The 20,507-nt window shown below is 40.1% G+C and overlaps 1 protein-coding gene and 1 long non-coding RNA gene across 2 annotated transcripts in view; one reads left to right on the top strand and one right to left on the bottom strand.

The window, feature by feature from the left end:
- Window positions 1–20,507, top strand: part of LOC138983069 (ABC transporter B family member 2-like) — a 67,588-nt gene that overhangs the window by 16,365 nt on the left and 30,716 nt on the right. The window contains exons 7-9 of the mRNA XM_070356474.1: window positions 2,712–2,851; window positions 3,613–3,670; window positions 5,761–5,956. Of these exons, the coding sequence (XP_070212575.1) occupies window positions 2,712–2,851; window positions 3,613–3,670; window positions 5,761–5,956 (394 nt within the window). The remainder of the gene's footprint in view (window positions 1–2,711; window positions 2,852–3,612; window positions 3,671–5,760; window positions 5,957–20,507) is intronic.
- On the bottom strand, window positions 13,317–14,895 carry LOC138983307 (uncharacterized). The gene is made up of 2 exons (XR_011461074.1): window positions 14,564–14,895; window positions 13,317–14,143 (listed from the first exon to the last, which is right to left on the bottom strand). It is a non-coding gene; the product is annotated as an uncharacterized lncRNA (long non-coding RNA).

The following is a 20,507-nucleotide window of genomic DNA, read 5'->3' as shown; positions in this document are numbered from 1 at the left end:
TATAACAATACTTTTAATATGTTGTCTGCTACGTTTAGCCCTTTTAGCTCTACACTCTGTCTAAAACGAATCGCTAGAAGTTCTACACCGATCACGAAGGCCAGAGGTGAGAAAAGACACCCCTGACGAATCCCGGAATTCACTTCAAAGTCTTCGGAAAGCCACCCGTTATAGCCAATACAACTTCTTGTATTAGCAAAAAGAACTTGGACCCACTGAACAAAGTCTAGACCGAAGCCTAGCCTTCTAAAGGCACAAAGCATGTATGTTTTGGAAATAGAGTCAAAAGCAGCCTGAAAATCGAGTGCTAATAGTACACCAGGTTTTTCTTTAAGTCTGAAATATTCAATTACATCATCAATTGTTCTTAAATGAGTACCAACGTTCCGACCTTTTATATAACCCAATTGGTCCTCGTGTACAACGCTATCTATAACAGTACATAGTCGATTCGCCAAACATTGGGGGGCCCGGGTAGCTCAGGTGGTAGAAGTACTGGAGCACTGGACTTGTGATCGAGAGGTCGCTGATTCGAATCCGGGCCGGGACGGACACGGGTTAACTTTATGTGCAGACCCAGAGACGGTATCCATCTCCCACCCCCGTGTCACCACAATGGCACGTTAAAGATCTTGGTCATTCTACCATAAGTGCAGATGGCTGATACCACCTAAACACGCAAACATCAAAAGCCGTGAGGGCGTAAAAACTCGAATCGTATAAACCAATTCATGTCCAATATAGGCAATTAAGACCTGACGGACAATAAGCCCCTTAAAATGTACTGCTAAACATTTTGCTAACACTTTGTAATCTGCATTTGTCAGTGAAATTGGCCTCCAGTTAGAGAGTTTGTCTTTCGGGAGGTTTTTCCCTTTATGAATAAGGGTTAACACAGCCGCCGTTTGTGAGTGCGACAAGTGACCGTTTTGAAACGACGCCCAGAAAAATTTCAGAAATTCAGTTGTAAGACCGTCAGTGCCAGGAGATGAGCCGTTATTTAACTTACTTAGCGCCCTAGAGGCCTCTTCAACACTTATTTCACCTTCACAAACTTTCTTCTCCTCCTCTGTCAGACGAGGGGTTTCACATTGTTGCAAAAAAGAATCTGTATCGTTATCAATGTTGATGCTATTGTCACTGTACGCATATTTGTTTTCAAAGTAGTGGTTTTGAGCCTGCAGTATGTCAAACTGATCGACTAATACATCTCCATTATCAAGCTTGATGCTGGGAAACAATTTTGCACTGGCTCGAGAATTTTCAAGGTTTAAAAAGTACTTTGTATTTTTTTCCCCTTCATCAATCCATTTCATTCTAGATCGTGTTTGGGCACTTTTTAAGCGTTCATGCTCAAAGACCTCTAGTTGAAACTTCAGTGCCTCGCGATTACGAAGCAGATTTTCATCAAGCGGTTGTTTGGCAAGTGATGATTCACACTGCCAGTTTATCTTGCAAGTGCAAATACTTGTTTTTCTTTAAAATTGCCAGGTTTTTGCTGTACTGAATAGTTTCGTCCCTTATCTCTAACCTAAGTAATTCCCACCGGTTCTCAGCACTCTCTGGTGTGTTTGTGCGAAGGGAAGAGTCAATAAGGTTATTCATTCTTTCTACGAATACACTGTCCTTTAACAAGGCGTTGTTGAACTTCCAGAAGCCGGGACCTCTGGTCACTTCGGAACATTTTAAAGACACAAGCACCCCCCTGTGATCAGAGGAGGGAACAGAGTAAATCTCCGTTTCCAACACAATGTCCATTGTAGCATCGTTCAAAAACACGTAGTCGAGTCTTCTTGCAGTTAATTTGCCGTTGCTGATTCTTGACCAGGAGAATTCCTTGCATAGAGGGTTTAGCACCCGCCACGCGTCACATAGTTCGCACTCAGTAACAAAGTCGTTGAAAAGTTTAACGAGTGCTGGCGAGTGATTTTCGCCTGCGATGATGTCTAATTTATTGTCCATCACTGCGTTAAAGTCACCGCAGACTACTTTAAGATCACAATCACAATCACTAATTGTATCTGAAAGAGAAGTCAGAAAATGTTTAGTGTCAGCTAAGTTACACGGGGCGTACACATTGAAGATAGCCATTTCTTTAGTGCCAATGTTAACTTTTACCATCAGAATTCTATCAGAGATTGTTTCTGTGGACCATGCATGGGGAAAGTGTTTTCTCACCAGTATTACCTGGCCTCTACTATGACGAGTACCAGCACAGTACACAACCTCACCACCCCATTCTTTCTTCCACTGCTCTGCATCTTCGGGCATTATGTACGACTCTTGCACACATACAATGTCATATTTCTTTTCCTTTAACATTCTAAATATCTTTTTGCGTTTTGATGTATTCCGGAGTCCTCTAACATTTAAGGAGAACGCTTTGACACCATCTGTTATCGCTGGAGTGAGATAGTGTAAATACTAAAAAAACAACTGGTGAAATCGCAGAGCCATAGTACGTAAGTCCGTAAGCCAAAGCCGGGCCGTCGTCGTTGGGTCAGTCGGTCAGTTAGTCGGTCGGTCAGCCTTTCTCCTGGCCTTCTTCATCGTGAGAGGCCATCTTCGCCATCTTCGTCGGTGTTCCTAGCGGGCTACCAGAACGGTCCCGCGTGGAAGTGTAGGAGCGACTTCTGCTCTGGGTGCCAGCGCGGTTTCCAAGACGCCCGCGGTCAGTTGTGTGAGACATTGAGTTTCTGCTTTGTTCGCAGGACAACGTTGGAATCACTGCAAAGCGAGGAAACCAGCACAGATACTGATAGCTCGCTGACCAGCCAAACTAGTGACAGGGGGAAACTGGCGACTACTCATCTCCGGCCCCTGCCTATCGGAGGTCATTCCTACAACCCCAGTGAGGATATGAACATCATGCGGAGCACGTGTTTTTTTTTTATTATTGGGTTTTGGTCCCAGGGGTCTTAGAAACATCACAGCAACAAAATTAATCCAATACACGCATGCAGATGTATGTACTAATCCCACATCATTATGTACAATGAAATTCCACGCAAAAAACATACACAATACCTTTCAATCCTAGTGTGTGTGTGTGTGTGTGTGTGTGTGTGTGTGTGTGTGTGTGTGTGTGTGTGTGTGTGCGTGCGTGCTTGTGTGTGTGTGTGTGCGTGCTTGTGTGTGTGTGTGTGCTTGTGTGGGTGTGCGTGTGTGTGCGTGCGTGCGTAGGTATGTGTATGTGTGCGTGCTTGTGTGTGTGTGTGCGTGCTTGTGTGCTTGTGTGCGTGTGCGTGCGTGTGTCAGTGTGCGTGCGTATGTGTGTGTGTGTGTGTGTGGGGGGGGGGGGGGCGGGGAGGCGTGTGTGCGCGCGCGCGCGTGTGTGTGCTTACGTGCGTGCGAGCGTGCGTGCGTGCGTGCGTGTGTGTGTGTGTGTGTGTGTGTGTGTGTGTGCGTGCGCGCGAGTGTGTGTGTGTTTGCTCGGTTTGGTGAGCGCTTTTGCGTTTGTCAATCCAAATCGAAACACTTTGAATTGTGCATATAGGGTGGAAGGTGGTAGATAGCACTATGCTGGTCGACACTTTGGGATTCCAGTAGTGTACCTTTACACAGGTGATACACAAAGCAACAAATAATATTCCTTTTTTTCTTTCCACACAGCCAACATGGGAATGCAAAAAAAGAGCACGCTGCAGGATTCCAGAGACGCATCCAGCCGGTAAAAAAAGTATTTTAAAAATTCAGCCCTAAAAAAACCCCAGAAAAAAAGGAAGATCAGTAACTAAGAAAGAAAGAGAGATAGGGAAAAAAAGAAAGAAAGAGAGAAAGAAAGAAAGTAAGAACGAAGGAAAGAAAGAAAAACAAAGAAAGAAAGAAAGAAAAAAAGTTTAAAAGAGAGATTAAAAGAAAGTAAGAAAGAAAGTAAGACACTAAGAAACAAAGAAAGAAACAAAGAAATAGAAAAAAGATACAACATGTAAAAATTTCAGACTTAATGCTTTGTGTGCTGAAAGTTATGGGAACGTTGGTTGATAGTCTTCCATGTGAACAGCACTTGAGCTTCAGTTGTAGTTTGTTTCCTCGAAAGATGGCAGACGAACATTTGGATTTCTTTTTGATGAAATTAGCGTTTCGCACCTTTCAAAACAAGCCACCGTTGTTCTATTACAGAAACGAACAACCTCTAAACCAATGATTTAATGATATGCGTTCTGGTTTATTTGAAACGTGACTGCCTTTACTCTCTACTATAGATCTCTTAGGCAAAAAACTAAAAAAAAGTCTGTTTACGGTAACATAGGCACAAAAAAAATAGGGTCGGTAGGTCGGGATTTTTTATTTATTTATTTTTTTTTCTCCCCAAAAACATATTTTTAAGTTATATTGCAAAAAAAAACAAACAAAGATTTTATTTTTAATTTTTTATTTTATTTAATTTTATTTTTTTTTAATTTTTTTCCAAATGCCAAAAAAAAGTCTAGGGTCGCGCGAAAACATAGGGTCGGTCGGGATACCCTAAACAGACTATTTTTTGTGTGTGGCCTTATTGCACTTCTCGTCATCGATGTTCTGATAGACAAAAATATTTATTTCTTATTTGAACAAAAGAAGCATCATGAATTACAAAGAATCGTAAACAAATGAGGCAGAGCGCTGTTTAGAGATCTAATAAACAAAAGGAAGTAAGCGCTTTAAACGCATACGACGTGTGTAATAGAGTAAGTAAGAGTTATTCGGAACCAATCTCCTGGCATCTGAAAGAATAACAAGCATTGAAATGAACAAGCGACTATCATCCTTATTAAGCGCCAGGAAGTTGTGACTGGTTCCGAATAATTCTCATTTACTCGATTACACATGTCGTACGCATTTAGAGCGCTTACTTCCCTTTGTTTATTAGATCATGAATTAAAAAGAGCCTCGGCATTAACCAAGAGTCGTATTCGTAACAGCGCCTGAATAGAAGGAAAAATGACTCGCCCCATCATTGATGTACAGTGGTGTACTCCACATCTAAATTGTGCTGATCAAATTCAGATGTAGCTGCCACAAACTTGAAATTGAATAAGGAAGAACACTTTTATTGTTATCGTGAAGATTAGGTTATGCAAATATTGCCACATGAACGCACTGGGTGATGAACTTCGTTTTGTTCCTGTATGTCCAAAATGTAGTGCTGACAAATGTGTATATATCCCACACAAATACTTAGCAGTTCATTCTGTGTTTTTCCTTTGTCCTTTAATGTCAGGAAGCAAACATGTTAAGATGCGATTAGCCAAATATATTGAATTGGGGAAGGTCGTATGATCATTAGTTCCTTTTCGTAGTTGTTAAAATTGCAAATTGTAACATGTAGCTGTGTTATTTTCCCTTTATATAGCAGAAGTCATCCTCCATGCCTCAAAAGGGGTTACATGATTAATGAGTAAAACTTGAAACTTGACTGTCCTCCCAACCCCCCATATAAAGATTCGATTAGCCAAATGTAATGAATTGGGGAAGGTTGTATAATCATTATTTGCATTTTGTAGTAGTTACATTTACAATTTATAACTTGTAGTTGTGATCACATCTTTTTAATTTTCATATAGCAGAAATCCTCCATGTCTCAAAAGGATAAATAATAGTAAAACTTGAAACTTGACAGTCCTCCTAACCCGTATTCTGTTCTCTAAGTACAGTAACAGTGTATGTTTAGTAGTTGTTTAAGGACAGGTTGTTAGACAAGGCAATGTGCCCTAAACCTTTACCCTTGGAAACAAAGTTCGTTTGGTCGTCCGTTCGTTCGTTCGTTCGTTCGTTTAGGTACATATCTGGTGACCACAAACTGTGGGGCCTCGGCTACTGGACAGACGAGGCCGTGGTCTTGACCTTGGGGCAGAAGATACAGCTGGACATCGCTAGGGCGCTGGTCACTTATCCGGCCATTCTGCTAATGGAGGACGTCAACAATCATTTTGAGCACGATGCTAAGGACGCCATTTGGAGAAACCTCAGTAGCGTGAGTTTTCTGAAAGAGAGAGAGAGAGAGAGAGAGAGAGAGAGAGAGAGAGAGAGAGAGAGAGAGAGAGAGAGAGAGAGAGAGGCAGACGCAGATAATTTATTCAATAGGCCATAGCCCCTTATGAAGGAGTGTGAACAAACGGTTAACGTTGCAAATAATTTAACTCATCAGGTGCAAACAAAGGTACAACATAATAATCGCACAACACCACTGATTAAAACATACATTACACGGTATTTAACTAAGAGGTTACAACATCTCTTAATTTAAAGGCTTTATACAAATACAGGGATACATTTCTAACAACAGTTTCTTGAGGTGAAGCCAGGAGCAAGCTGAGTCTAAAAGTGCTTGGGTTTTTATAATATTTAAATGGGATAAATTTTTCTCTTAATCTGTTTAAGTATGGACAACACAAAACAAAATGGACTTCATCTTCTTGCTTTTCTTTACAAAGGGGACACATCAACTGATCGGCATTATGTTTTTTATATCGGTTAGCATGCACATTAATTTCTGAAATACCGAATCGAAACCTAGTCATAATAAACTTTAGATGTCTATCCACACTCAACAAAAGATAGGGTTTAATGTCATGTACAGTACAAAATGTCCGATAAACAGCAAATCTATCACTATTTTGTATATGATAATCCCACTTTTGCCATCTGCAATCGACCAACCTTTCCCTAAAAACACGCAAAAACAACGCCCTGATTCAACCACACAAAACCAAAACCGTACTCATACAATTTACAACGGACGCTTGAGGCCCAGTTCTTTTTACCACTCTCATCCATTTTATACAACATTTTATATGATTTACGAGGAAGTCTGTGCGCCTCCATCTTTAACAATTTCATCCAGTAGCTAACACATCTTAAAATAGAATTCAAATATATCGGATATCTGTTTGTCTCGCCATATACCAGGTCATTAGGTGTTCGCATTCGAACTCCTAAGAACTTCTTCAATGCAAATAAATGGACTTTTTCACACTGCAGAGCAGCCTTATCCCAGTCCCCATATCTCAGCACCATACTGTACTATTGGTTGTACTTGGGAATCAAACAACTTCAAAAAAATATTCAAACTATTATTATTAAGCACAGATAATCTTTGTATAATACACATCAGAGCATTTTTGGCCCGGCTTGAGAGATCGCTACAGGCAGCAGTGAAACTGAGTTGAGTTGAAAACAATATTCCTAAATACTTATACACGTTTACAACAGGTAAAATATCACCCCCATATGTCCATCTTTCCCTTGCACTCAAATATCCACCCTTCCTAAACACAATAATGTTACTTTTACTCATGGTTACCTTTAAACGAAGAGAGGACACTGCCCTGCGTAAATTATTTAACTGAGTCTGTAGTCCCACAACAGTCTCTGATAACAACAATAAATCATCAGCAAGCAAAAGAATAAACAATTCCAAATAATCATCAGTAGGCTTAAATGTGGCACCATGTCTTCCATTCTCAATTATCTCAAGTGCGCTAACTCATTAATAAAGAGAGAAAACAAGGAACTTAGTCGATAAATATCGACAGGGGGCCGACTAATGGTTTAAATGTGAAATGTGTGTATAATAATGGGTGTGGGTCTGAAATGAAGTTAGGTAGTAGTTGATATTTGTTTTGAATAATTATTGGTATTTTTACAATGTGGGTAGCATGGAAATGTAAGCATTTGAATGTAAGTCTTAGGTACCATTGTACCCAGGAAGAGAGACGAGAGATAGGAGTAGGTTGCAATAGCCGCGTTTTGTGGTCTTTGAGTTTTGTTTTTGGAAAGACATTGTTGAGGGCAGGTGGGCCAGTGCAAAATTGACCAAATCGTTCAAAACACTGTTTTGGGTATTTTAGCAGATTATGTTTCCATAACATACCTATCATCCATGTGTGTCGGTGTTTTTGTCAAAAGTGTCCTATTTATCTGTCAATAAAGACAAAATGTGAACATGTGTGGCATTGATTGTCTTCTGTAGTCGATATTCCCCCGCCAAAAAATGTCTCATTTCAAAGGCTAGTTACGGCTTTGTCCTCAGCAAAACAGTGCATTCACGACATACGAAACTGCGCAGCAGCTCTTGACCTATAACATGACCTCAGTGTTTTGATGAATGTTCCATTCACTCAGCCACTTGTCCGTTGCAAAGGCAGCAATCGTAATCGAACGGAAATGTCCTTATTTGGAAGGTACTCGACATCCATTGGTTCGTTTCATAAACCGAAATCGGGAACCAGTTTACTTTGTGAGTGCGCATGCTCAGCTTACGAATTTTGCATACGGAAACTACCGAAGAGACTCTCGGCCATGACGGGAACACCCGAAGTTCACTCGGTTTTATAACATCCTGGTTACACATCAAACGATCGGTGACAACCGAAAGCGAATTTTTCCTTGAGAAACAACCTTTGATACGATAACAATGGCTCGAAATAAGAAAGAGGACAATGTCTTTATTAGTTCGGTTAGCAACAACAAGTAGTTCCGCTGGTAATAGGCCAAAGTTTGGATTCTGTCGGTGTTTCCGATACAGAGGAAAGCTTTGATCTCCACGCAGATCCACAAGTCGCCATTTCCGAACACGCCATGCAGCACACTTTTTACGTCTCGGCTTTGGCTTGCTTTGCGCTGAATTTGAGTCAGTTTCTGTGCAGTATCTCCTCGACAAGCAAGTTGAGCATTTGCTACGCAAAAAAACAAAAACAGGAGAAAGTATCCAACATCAGTCAGATTATCGGTAATGTTTGCTGGGCCTGCCATTTCCCGAACGAAACTGGATCAGCAACTGTTTGTATCAATCTGCACTTTCGTAAATTCCGTCACTGTCTTGACGAACTGTGTCATTTTCTTCACCGCGATACACAGTTCATTGCGAAGAGCTTCCTCAGTAAATCGTTCAGATTCCACGTACGATTTGTTGTCAAAAAACAACTCAAACAAAAGTTTCAAACTCATCATCCTCCATCTTGCTTGTCGAAGCACCAAAGTACTGTATCGATGTAAAAACAAAAGCAGAAAACTTCGAGGAAACCAACAAATCGACGAGATAACGGAAGGAAATAAGTCTCGTTCTGGCTCAAGTAAGTTACCGTTAAAAATACCGTTATTCTTGCATGCAAATACAAACGAGAAACGGGTCATTGATACACGTTTAGCGCTGGGGCAGTATCCCCATGCTGGTTGACAGAGGGAAAGAAGGGATGGACGCATAAATTCTCTGCTGGCGTGCTAAAGGCTAAGTAGTTTGCAATTCAAATAAACTAAGCTGTTCATTCATAACACAGTTTTGTCCTTGTGTGTCTGTTTCAATAGTGTTTCTGTGGTGTTCAATCTTCAATGTCGTTTTTCTCAGTTCAGCCATTTTGCCTACGGTTACGTCTTGGGTTACGCGATTTCTCTGGCTGTAATTTAGCTAGAGCAATATTTTTTTTGTAGTTTGTGCAGAATATAACATTCTGGGGGATTACGAAGGGATTTTGCTGAAATTTTATTATAGTCATATCCAGATTATTTCAAAAAATAATTTCGCAAGCGTTACCCTAAAGTTTGACAGTTGTAACAAAGAAGTGTTCCTAACTCCAAATATAAATATAATAAACAAGATCTGCTTCGTAATCCCCTAGAGCATACCCAGAAGGATAAAATAAAACAATAATTAGAAGTGTGACAATCACATCTGATGAAAATCCGTGTAACTCCTGTACTCCACTTTTGTCTGTCCCGTAAAACAAAAACCAGCAACCGAAAATACAAAAAGTGACTATTCTTTGTCATCATTTGTTCATTTCTTTCATAAAATAACATTCAGACACAATAAAACATTCAAAATTTAAAAAAAGGTAGTGCACTGGCCCACCTCCCCTTAAAGAAAAAGAAGACAAGTACAGTAATGCAATATTTTTTGTGAAAACCAACGATTGTACAAAGAACGTGTGAGGCAACATTATGTCTATGATGGTGTGAAGAAAATTAGTTATGATTTATACTATTATTATTTAGACTTGAGACTGAATAGCAAAAGGCGAAGTGTATGTTTTGTGGTGTGAATTGAAACAAAATGAAAAGTGTAAATATCTGGGAAATTGTGGTTTAAAGACTTCGTTATTTCTTGATTGTTATTTACTATTATATTGAAGTGAATAGCAAAACGCTGTATTTGAAATTAGCATGGGATTTATATAATTTTTTTTAACTCTATAAGGACGGATAACTCCTATATGGTTTAGGCAAATGAGGCTAATTAGTATGGAAGAAACACTCATTTTTGCCCCTTGGGGCATTCAAGGCAACAAACAACCACATACATCTGATTTATAATTTAGTGAGACATAAAAAGCTGTATGATAATTTTGTAGTGATTGAAAAAAAGGATACGTTTGAGATTGTTGGCAGGGGTGAGCAAAAGTGTGACCGACTCAGCGCAGAGATGATCGAAGAGATTGCTTCGTAGTCTATCAGTGTTGTGACGAGCGTTGGCTAATGGTAACGAGTACATATGTGTGTAGTTGTGGTGTGTGTGTGTGTTTGCGCGTTGGTTTGGATTATGGGTGTAATTTGTAAAACAGATGTGACAGTAATAATGGAGTTCACATCAGTGAGGTTAGTTTGAAATGGAACACACGCACGTTTTTGAAAAAACAATATGAAATTTTGAACCATGAGATCTTCATTAAATAATAAACTGAACATCAGCAAAACATCAAAGCAATTATTAATAAGGTTTGAAAAGTTGAAAACGCCATGTACAAATTACATCTGAGATGGGGAGGGCGGATGGGGGGAGTGCTGAAAGTGTGGATGAGAATTAAAAAAAAATGCTGAGTGACAACAGGGAGGTTAAAGGCTGCCCTTTTCGTAGCGTTCATTAATTAATTCCTATTGTTTACATGTGCCAATAATGTTATAAAACTGTACCTAAGGGGATATAATAACGATTGGCTGTAGCTTTCGAACACAGAAAAAAGTATTTCAGTATTGCAATGCAAAGTGGTTTTGATAGTGTCGAATGTAAACAGAACAGTCTCAAAGTGAAAGTGGATGTTTTCCGGAAATTGCGAAGTTAACAAGAATACAGAAAAGCGCGCTTTCCTGCTTAGCACAATACGCTACCGCGCTAATCTGGCGTGTCAATAATATCACTACGTTTTGGACGTGGAAGGTGAGCGATCATCTTGAACACACGCCCAGTACCGTGTAACTGGCCTTGATACGGAACGATCCAAGGGGGGCAATCTCAGTCATCTGAAAGAGGGAAATCCAAACGCAATCCGCTTTGTTCGATTTTATGGGCTTGGACGGTAGAGAAAAATAAGAAAAGCAAAAGCTGGAGTCCAGTCTGGACGAAACTGCTATCAAGAACGCAGAATTGATTTTTTCTGAGTTTTTTTTTGTTGCCGTATAAAGCGCCATGTTTATCGGAGCAGGAAACACTTCCAGAGTGAGGCCCCTTCGTTGATGCATGTCAACAAGCATCAGATGTGCGAGAAGCGAAATTGTGCCGCAACTTCAGTTTTAGCTCGACACGGCGCTAACGGCAAAAAAAAAAAAAAACTCAGAAAAAATCAATTCTGCGTTCTTGATAGCAGTTTCGTCCAGACTGGACTCCAGCTTTTGCTTTTCTTATTTTTCTCTATCGTCAAGCCCATAAAATCGAACAAAGCGGATTGCGTTTGGATTTCCCTCTTTCATATGACTGAGATTGCCCCCCTTGGATCGTTCCGTATCAAGGCCAGTTACACGGTACTGGCCGTGTGTTCAAGATGGGTGAGCGATTTCCTTCACGCGGGGATTGACGACGCTGTACTGTCTGTGTTGACGTTCTAAAAATAGCCCAACCTCTGCTTTGAGACCCATGTTCACCACCGCCCTCAGCTAATTCAAGAAATCACATTCGGGGATTTCATACCCAGGAACTCTCATGTCAAATTTCATAAAGATCGGTCCGTTAGTTTAGTCTGAATCGCTCTACACACACACACAGACACACACACACACACACACACACGCACGCACGCACGCACGCACGCACGCACATACACCACGACCCTCGTCTCGATTCCCCCCTCTACGTTAAAACATTTAGTCAAAACTTGACTAAATGTAAAAACATCATGATCAACGTTAATCATACAGTATTGCAAACTACGACATTGCCTCTACGAATATCTAATGCATAACAAAACATTGAAAATGACATGTCAATTTTATGCAAAGGAAAAAGAAAAATACACACACACACACACACACACACACACACACACATACACACACACACACACACACACTCACACACATACTCTCTCACACACACACATACACACACACACACACACACACACACACACACACACACACACACACACATAGAGAGAGGGAGAGAGAGATGGAGTGAGAGAGAGAGAAAAAGGGAGGGAGAGGGAGAAACAGGGGGGTGGAGAGAGAGAGAGAGAGAGAGAGAGAGAGTGAGAGAGAGAGAGAGAGAGTAACAGAGAGTGAGAGAGAGAGAGAGTGACAGAGAGAGAGTGAGAGATAGAGAGAGTGAGAAAGAGAGAGAATAAGAGAGAGTGAGAGAGAGAAAGAGTGAGAGAGTGAGAGAGTGACAGAGAGAGAGAGTGAGAGAGAGAGTGAAAGAGTGAGAAAGAGAGAGAATAAGAGAGAGAGTGAGAGAGAGAAAGAGTGAGAGAGTGAGAGAGAGAGAGAGAGAGAAAGAGAGAGAGAGAGAGAACTTATTTTACTTCATTATATTTAGTCAAGTTTTGACTAAATGTTTTAACGTAGAGGGGGGAATCGAGACGAGGGTGTGGTGTACCCAATAAACATGCCAGAACTGGGCCACTGCTGGCGTTTTGATGGCAATGCCAGTTGCCAGAACTACTGCCATCAAAGGCCCACCTATGGCCCAATGCTGGCATATTACCCGTATGCACATTGGCAAATTGATGGGCCATCACTGGCAAGCCAGCACTTTGCCAGCAAAAACCCATCATTTATTTGCTGGCTTTTTGATGGCTTGCCATCATTTTTCCAGCAATTTGCCAGCAATTTGCCAGCAAAAACCCATCATTTATTTGATGGCTTTTTGATGGCTTGCCATCATTTTGCCATCATTTTGCCAGAATTTTGCCAGCAAAAACCCATCATTTATTTGATGGCTTTTTGATGGCTTGCCATCATTTTGCCATCATTTTGCCAGAATTTTGCCAGCAAAAACCCATCATTTATTTGATGGCTTATTGATGGCTTGCCATCAAAAACCCAGCATTTTGCCAGCATTTCGCCAGCATTTTGCCAGCATTTTGCAGGTTTTTAGTTCCATATAAAAAAAAACTTTTTTCCATATATTTTCCGTTAATGGCCCTTTACCTGCTGAAATTACCGGGCCACAACTGGCCCGGCAAAATGCCATATTTCTGTCTTTACCATTGCCAGCAAAATGCCAATAAGTTGCAGGAAATATACCAATACCACTGATTCGGATAGAATGACGGCTCTATTCATGTACTCGATCTGCACAGTCTTGTTAGCCCATAGATGGTTGTTAGAAGTCTATAAATATGCTTTGTTTTGTCATTTTTTACTGTGAATGTAATAACAATAACAAAACACAGCACATCAATGGACTTTTCAACCCATGCTGGCGGCAAGACGTGCGCAAATAAAGCAAAGGGCAATGCTGTCAAGCTGTACATTAGCAATATGCATATGCGTAATTATCAAATTCATCAGTAAAATGCAATTGAAATGCTAATCACATTTGTCGTGTAACTTATCTGGCAAGTAAAGGCAGTGGTTTTGACAGAATATCGTCATCAACGCAGTTATAGCGGGCACAACAACAATACAGTAATATATATTAAAAACAAAACAAATGTAAAGCTTCCAAACAGCAACGACTCATTACCGAAACATTACAGAAACGTACGCTTTGTTTTCAGTTGCTCACTGTTTTATTTTATTTGTACAGCGTTCTAAATTTCACACTCGAGACATGATGACCAAAGGCAGGAATGTTTCTTGTTCACTTCCCAGTAAACCTCCGTAGGATTGTCTTGATTCTGTCATTTCTCTGTTCGCATCCGCAACGTTGAGATAACGCTTCTTTTCTTTGTCCTGACGTCGTAGCCTACGGTAAGCCATTGAAACTCTCAAGTCCTCCTGCCGTTCACCTCTTGAAACATGAAAGCAAACGAGTTTTGTTGGTTTTAATTCATTATTCCATATCACACACACACACACACACACACACACACACACACACACACACACACACACACACACACACACACACACACACACACACACACACAACCAAACAACCAAACAAACGCAAGCATACACGCAGGCATGCAAGCAAACAGCACACGCACGCACGCACGCGCGCGCGCTCACACACACACACGCGCACACACACACGCGCACACACACACACACACACACACACACACACACACACACACACACACACACATACACACACAGAGGCATTCTCACAGAGAGGACGACTTCTTGTAATCTATCATATTTTCTGAACTGACTAAAATGCCAAGCAGAAGTAAGGGGTCAACAGGAATATGTATTTTGATCTAACCTGCGAAGCTTACGTTGTCTCGGACAGCTCTCTTGCGTTTCTCTCAGGAACTGAGACCCAGGCGAGCTGCATCTTATCCAGTTGGGCAGTCAGACACTTGCACAAATCTTTGTCCTGGAGTGAATAGACACATACTCAATGTCAACATTCACAAGATGCAATTTGTTTGGTTACAAGTAAGCTTATGGTAATGCCTATGGTGCTTTTCTTTTGACAGAGACAAAACAAACTCAATCACACAAAGAAAGGAAAAAGGCACACACACACACACACACACACACACACACACACACACACACACACACACACAACCGCGCGCGCGGGCGCACACACACACACACACACACACACACAACCGCGGGCGCACACACACACACACACACACACACACACACACACACACACACACACACACACGCGCGTGCGCGCGCAGATTCTTTCTTACAGAGAGGACGACTTCTTAAAGTCTATTATATTTTGCGAACTGACTCAAACGTCCAGCAGAAGAAAGTTGAAAAAAAGACCGACAACGGAGGAAAAGAACAAGAAGATACTAGATCTAACGCCGTTGCGACGACCTGCTCACCCACAACTGTTTGTGAAACTCACCACGCTTGCTTCTAGCCGGAGGAGATCGGACGCGTACTGAAATCGAAGAAGGTGCTTTGGAAATTCCTTGAAGTTGAATGCAAAACAAATAACCGGACATCTGCAGAACCACCGCGGGCCGGATTTAGTTGACAATGCGTCATCATCACGAGTGACGTCAAGATATTTCGACATTTGTTTGTACATTACGTCACTCCAAGTGAGAAAGTCATACCGCTGTGCTGTCGCAGATCTTCTTGCCAGCAATTATCCAGCATTGGCCCACTGCTGGCGTGCCAGCAAAAACCCACCTATAATTGCCAGCAAATCGCCACCTATGGCCCAATGCTGGCAAACAAGCACTGGGCCACCAATGGCGTGCCAACAGTGGGCCAATTAAGGCATTTTACTGGCCGACAATATTACTGGAATGCCAGAGATGGGCCAGTGATGGCAAGCCATAACTGGGCCTTTGTTGGCAAACCATAATTGGCCCAGTGTTGGTTTTTTTATGGCCAGCTTTACCAAACTTGCCAGCAAAAAGCCAGCAGTGGCCCAGTTCTGGCATGTTTATTGGGTGTGTGTGTGTGTGTGTCTGTGTGTGTGTGTAGAGCGATTCAGACTAAACTACTGGACCGATCTTTATGAAATTTGACATGAGAGTTCCTGGGTATGAAATCCCTATATGTTTTTTCATTTTTTTGATAAATGTCTTTGATGACGTCATATCCGGCTTTTCGTGAAAGTTGAGGCGGCACTGTCACGCCCTCATTTTTCAACCAAATTGGTTGAAATTTTGGTCAAGTAATCTTCGACGAAGCCCGGACTTCGGTATTGCATTTCAGCTTGGTGGCTTAAAAATTAATTAATGACTTTGGTCATTAAAAATCTGAAAATTGTAAAAAAAAATAAAACTTTATAAAACGATCCAAATTTACGTTTATCTTATTCTCCATCATTTGCTGATTCCAAAAACATATAAATATGTTATATTCGGATTAAAAACAAGCTCTGAAAATTAAATATATAAAAATTATTATCAAATTTTTTTTCGAAATCAATTTAAAAACACTTTCATCTTATTCCTTGTCGGTTCCTGATTCCAAAAACATATAGATATGATATGTTTGGATTAAAAACACGCTCAGAAAGTTAAAACGAAGAGAGGTACAGAAAAGCGTGCTATCCTTCTCAGCGCAACGAATACCCCGCTCTTCTTGTCAATTCCACGGGCACTGCCTTTGCCACGGGCGGTGGAGTGACGATGCTACGAGTATACGGTCTTGCTGCGTTGCGTTGCGTTCAGTTTCATTCTGTGAGTTCGACAGCTACTTGACTAAATATTGTATTTTCGCCTTACGCGACTTGTTTTTATATTTAGTCAAGTTTTGACTAAATATTTTAACATCGAGGGGGAATCGAAACGAGGGTCGTGGTGTATGTGCGTGTGTGTGTCTGTGTGTCTGTGTGTGTGTGTGTGTGTGTAGAGCGATTCAGACTAAACTACTGGACCGATCTTTATGAAATTTGACATGAGAGTTCCTGGGTATGAAATCCCCGAACGTTTTTTTCATTTTGTTGATAAATGTCTGATGACGTCATATCCGGCTTTTCCTGAAAGTTGAGGCGGCACTGTCACGCCCTCATTTTTCAACCAAATTGGTTGAAATTTTGGTCAAGTAATCTTCGACGAAGCCCGGACTTCGGTATTGCATTTCAGCTTGGTGGCTTAAGAATTAATTAATGACTTTGGTCATTAAAAATCTGAAAATCAAAAAAAAAAAAATAAAATTTATAAAACGATCCAAATTTACGTTTATCTTATTCTCCATCATTTGCTGATTCCAAAAACATATAAATATGTTATATTCGGATTAAAAACAAGCTCTAAAAATTAAATATATAAAAATTATTATCAAAATTAAATTGTCGAAATCAATTTAAAAACACTTTCATCTTATTCCTTGTCGGTTCCTGATTCCAAAAACATATAGATATGATATGTTTGGATTAAAAACACGCTCAGAAAGTTAAAACAAAGAGAGGTACAGAAAAGCGTGCTATCCTTCTTAGCGCAACTACTACCCCGCTCTTCTTGTCAATTTCACTGCCTTTGCCATGAGCGGTGGACTGACGATGCTACGAGTATACGGTCTTGCTGAAAAATGGCATTGCGTTCAGTTTCATTCTGTGAGTTCGACAGCTACTTGACTAAATATTGTATTTTCGCCTTACGCGACTTGTTATTATTTAGAGAGAGAGAGAGAGAGAGAGAGAGAGTGTGTGTGAGAGAGATAGAGAGAGAGAGAGAGAGAGAGAGAGAGAGAGAGAGAGAGAGAGAGAGAGAGAGAGACAGAGAGAGACAGAGAGAGACAGAGAGAGAGAGAGAGAGAGAGAGAGAGAGAGAGAGAGAGAGAGAGAGAGAGAGAGAGAGAGACAATGACAATGACAATGACAATTCTTTATTTTACGAGGGTAACAGAATAAGCATTGGTATACTTTTTTGCATCTGGCCCTCGCCCTAAAGAGGGACTAAATCTACTATAATAACTACTACTACATACTTACATAATTAGTAAAACAGTATAAGTTTATGTACATAAGTGCATTATATGAAACATTGTAGTTTATAAATGTTCATGACAAGGTGCAAAGTAAAAATTTGCAAGTCAATTAGAGTCAGAATACTATATGCAATAGTACATCAACTCTGTAAGACAATGGATATTATGCAGAACATCATAATTTCGTGAACAAAACAATAAATCAAAAGTGAGTGACTGTGTCCCAAAGGACATAACAATCAAGAATATACTATTTTCATTAAATGGGATATATATCTGTTTTTGAAAGAATCTGTGCTGGTAGCTTCCCGTAAGGCATTCGGAAGAGCGTTCCAGAGACGGCCACCTGAATAAACTAGACTAGACTTAAATAAGTCTATCCTAGGAAGAGGAGTGTTAAATTTCATAAGGTGGTGTGAATTCTTCAAAGAGAACTTTGAACAAATGGTTTGGGGTAGAGTTTCGGATATAATTTTATGCATAAAGATTCCTTTGTTAAAAAGCAGTCTTGACTTTAGAGGTAAGATCCCTAAATGTATGTAGTCTAACTCTGTGAGGGTAGTGTGCTTTAGTAATACTACTTTTATCGCTCTTTTATGTAATCTGCTGAGTGGTTTTAAGGAATTTTCACTTGCGGAGTCCCATAGAGTGGATGCGTAATCAATAACAGATTGAATATGAGCAATGAAGAATAACTTTCTGGTTTGGCAGTTCAGGAAGTGTTTAATTCTAGATAAGAGATACACTTTCTTAGACACCACTTTACTAAGTTGCTCTATGTGGGTTGACCAAGACAAGTTGTTATCGATATTAACACCCAGCAGTTTGTGATGGTCGACTTTTTCCACTATTTCACCATCTATCATTAAAGCAGGACCAGCTGAACAAATATTCTGGCGTTTTTGTCTTGTTGTTATGACCATATATTTGGTTTTCTTTGGGTTAAGAGACATATGGTTTAGTTCAGTCCACTCTGTCAACTGGTTTAAACTCCTTTGAAGTGATTCTGATAAGCGAGTTACATTTGTGTTGCTGGAGTGAATTGTGGTGTCATCTGCAAAAAGTTCACATACATTTTGAATATGTAGGGGGAGGTCATTAATGTATACAGAGAAGAGGAGGGGTCCTAAAACCGATCCTTGTGGTACACCGTATTTTACTTCTTGCATGCTCGACGCCGAGGCGTTTGTTAGTACAGTCTGTTGTCTGCCGGTGAGAAATGAACTAATAAGTTTGACAGTTTCGATTCCGACGCCATACAATGCAAATTTTCTCAGTAATAACGTGTGATCAATAACGTCAAAGGCTTTAGCAAAATCAACAAAAATGGCACCACAGAATTCATTGTCGTTTATTTTCTCCAGCCATTGATCAACAAGAGAAACTAAGGCAGTATGGCAGGAATGGTTAGCTCTAAAACCCGATTGTTTAGGGTGAAGTAAATTGTTTTGGTTAAGATGCATTAGAATATGTTTGTTAATGTGTTTTTCAAGTGGTTTTGATAAAACAGACAATATTGAAATTGGCCTATAGTTTGATGGGTCTTTTTTATCACCTGATTTAAACAGAGGAATGACTTTAGCCTGTTTCAGGGCGACTGGGAAATAATTTTTGTCTAAACAAAGATTATAAAGGTAAGTGAGTGTTTCAGAAATTACAGGGGCTGACAATTTAAGAATCCTACCATCGAGGCCGTCGATTCCCCGGGAGCCTGTTTGCTTAAGGTGTGTAAGTGCGTAAAAAACTTCAGGTACTGTAAGTAGAGGAATATTCGCTTGACTTGAAACTTGTTTCGACTCACAATATTCTTCTAACACTTTCAAATTGTTCAAATTGGATTTGTCATTTGTAATAATTTTTTCAGCTATTTTAGAAAAATGCGTGTTTAAATCATCAGGGGATATGTCCTTAACACAACTTGAATGACTGGCAATCGTTTTATTTGTAAGTTCATTTATTGCTTTCCATATATTCTTTGAATTTTGCTTTGATGACGCTAGGTCATGAAAGTACTTTTTTTGTTGTTGTTTGTTTAAGTGAGTTTACTTTATTTCTCTGTTCTCTATACTCTGCTTCCTTGCCAACTGATTTTAAGAAATCACGATGGCCAATAGCATCTTGTAATTCAGTATCAAACCATTTAGGTTTTACTATTTGCTTGACTCTCTTAATTCTCCACGGGGCATGTTTATCGTATATTTCTGTAAAGACATTTATCCAGTGTGTTATTGCATCATCAGGATCCGTATAATTATAAACATCAGAGAGAGAAGAATTACTTAAGTCTACAAGAAAAGCGTTCTCGTTAAATTTAGTAAAGGAGCGGTACTTTACTGTCTTGTGACCAACTTTGGGGATTTTTACACCCTTTCTTGACCACGTGAGACAAACAGGAAAATGATCACTACAGCCGCTGGTTGGAACACAAACTTCTGCAACGTTACGGGTGTTAGAAACATAGACATGATCTATCAAAGTGCTTGTAGATGCAGTAACCCTAGTAGGGGTGTTCACGACTTGTTTGAGATCATAAAGGTTGAACATATCTAACCATGGTTTATTATGTTTTAATAAATCAATGTTAAAATCTCATAAGAGAATGGTTTCTTTTGATTCTAACAAAGCAGCATCTAACATATGTGAACATTTGTCCGTCCAGTTTACACGTTCTGCTGGATTTCTATAGCAGAAACCAATAAGCATTGGAGGTGCCTTTTTTAATTTGACCTCGATCCAGACGGATTCCACAAACTGTTCTAAATGTGTTAAACGTGTGTAGGTCAATGATTCAC

The sequence above is a fragment of the Littorina saxatilis genome, linkage group LG12 (assembly GCF_037325665.1).
Source record: "Littorina saxatilis isolate snail1 linkage group LG12, US_GU_Lsax_2.0, whole genome shotgun sequence".
Taxonomy (NCBI): domain Eukaryota; kingdom Metazoa; phylum Mollusca; class Gastropoda; order Littorinimorpha; family Littorinidae; genus Littorina; species Littorina saxatilis.
The sequence above is the reverse complement of the archived record's forward strand: the minus strand, read 5'-3'. Positions and strand labels throughout refer to the sequence as shown.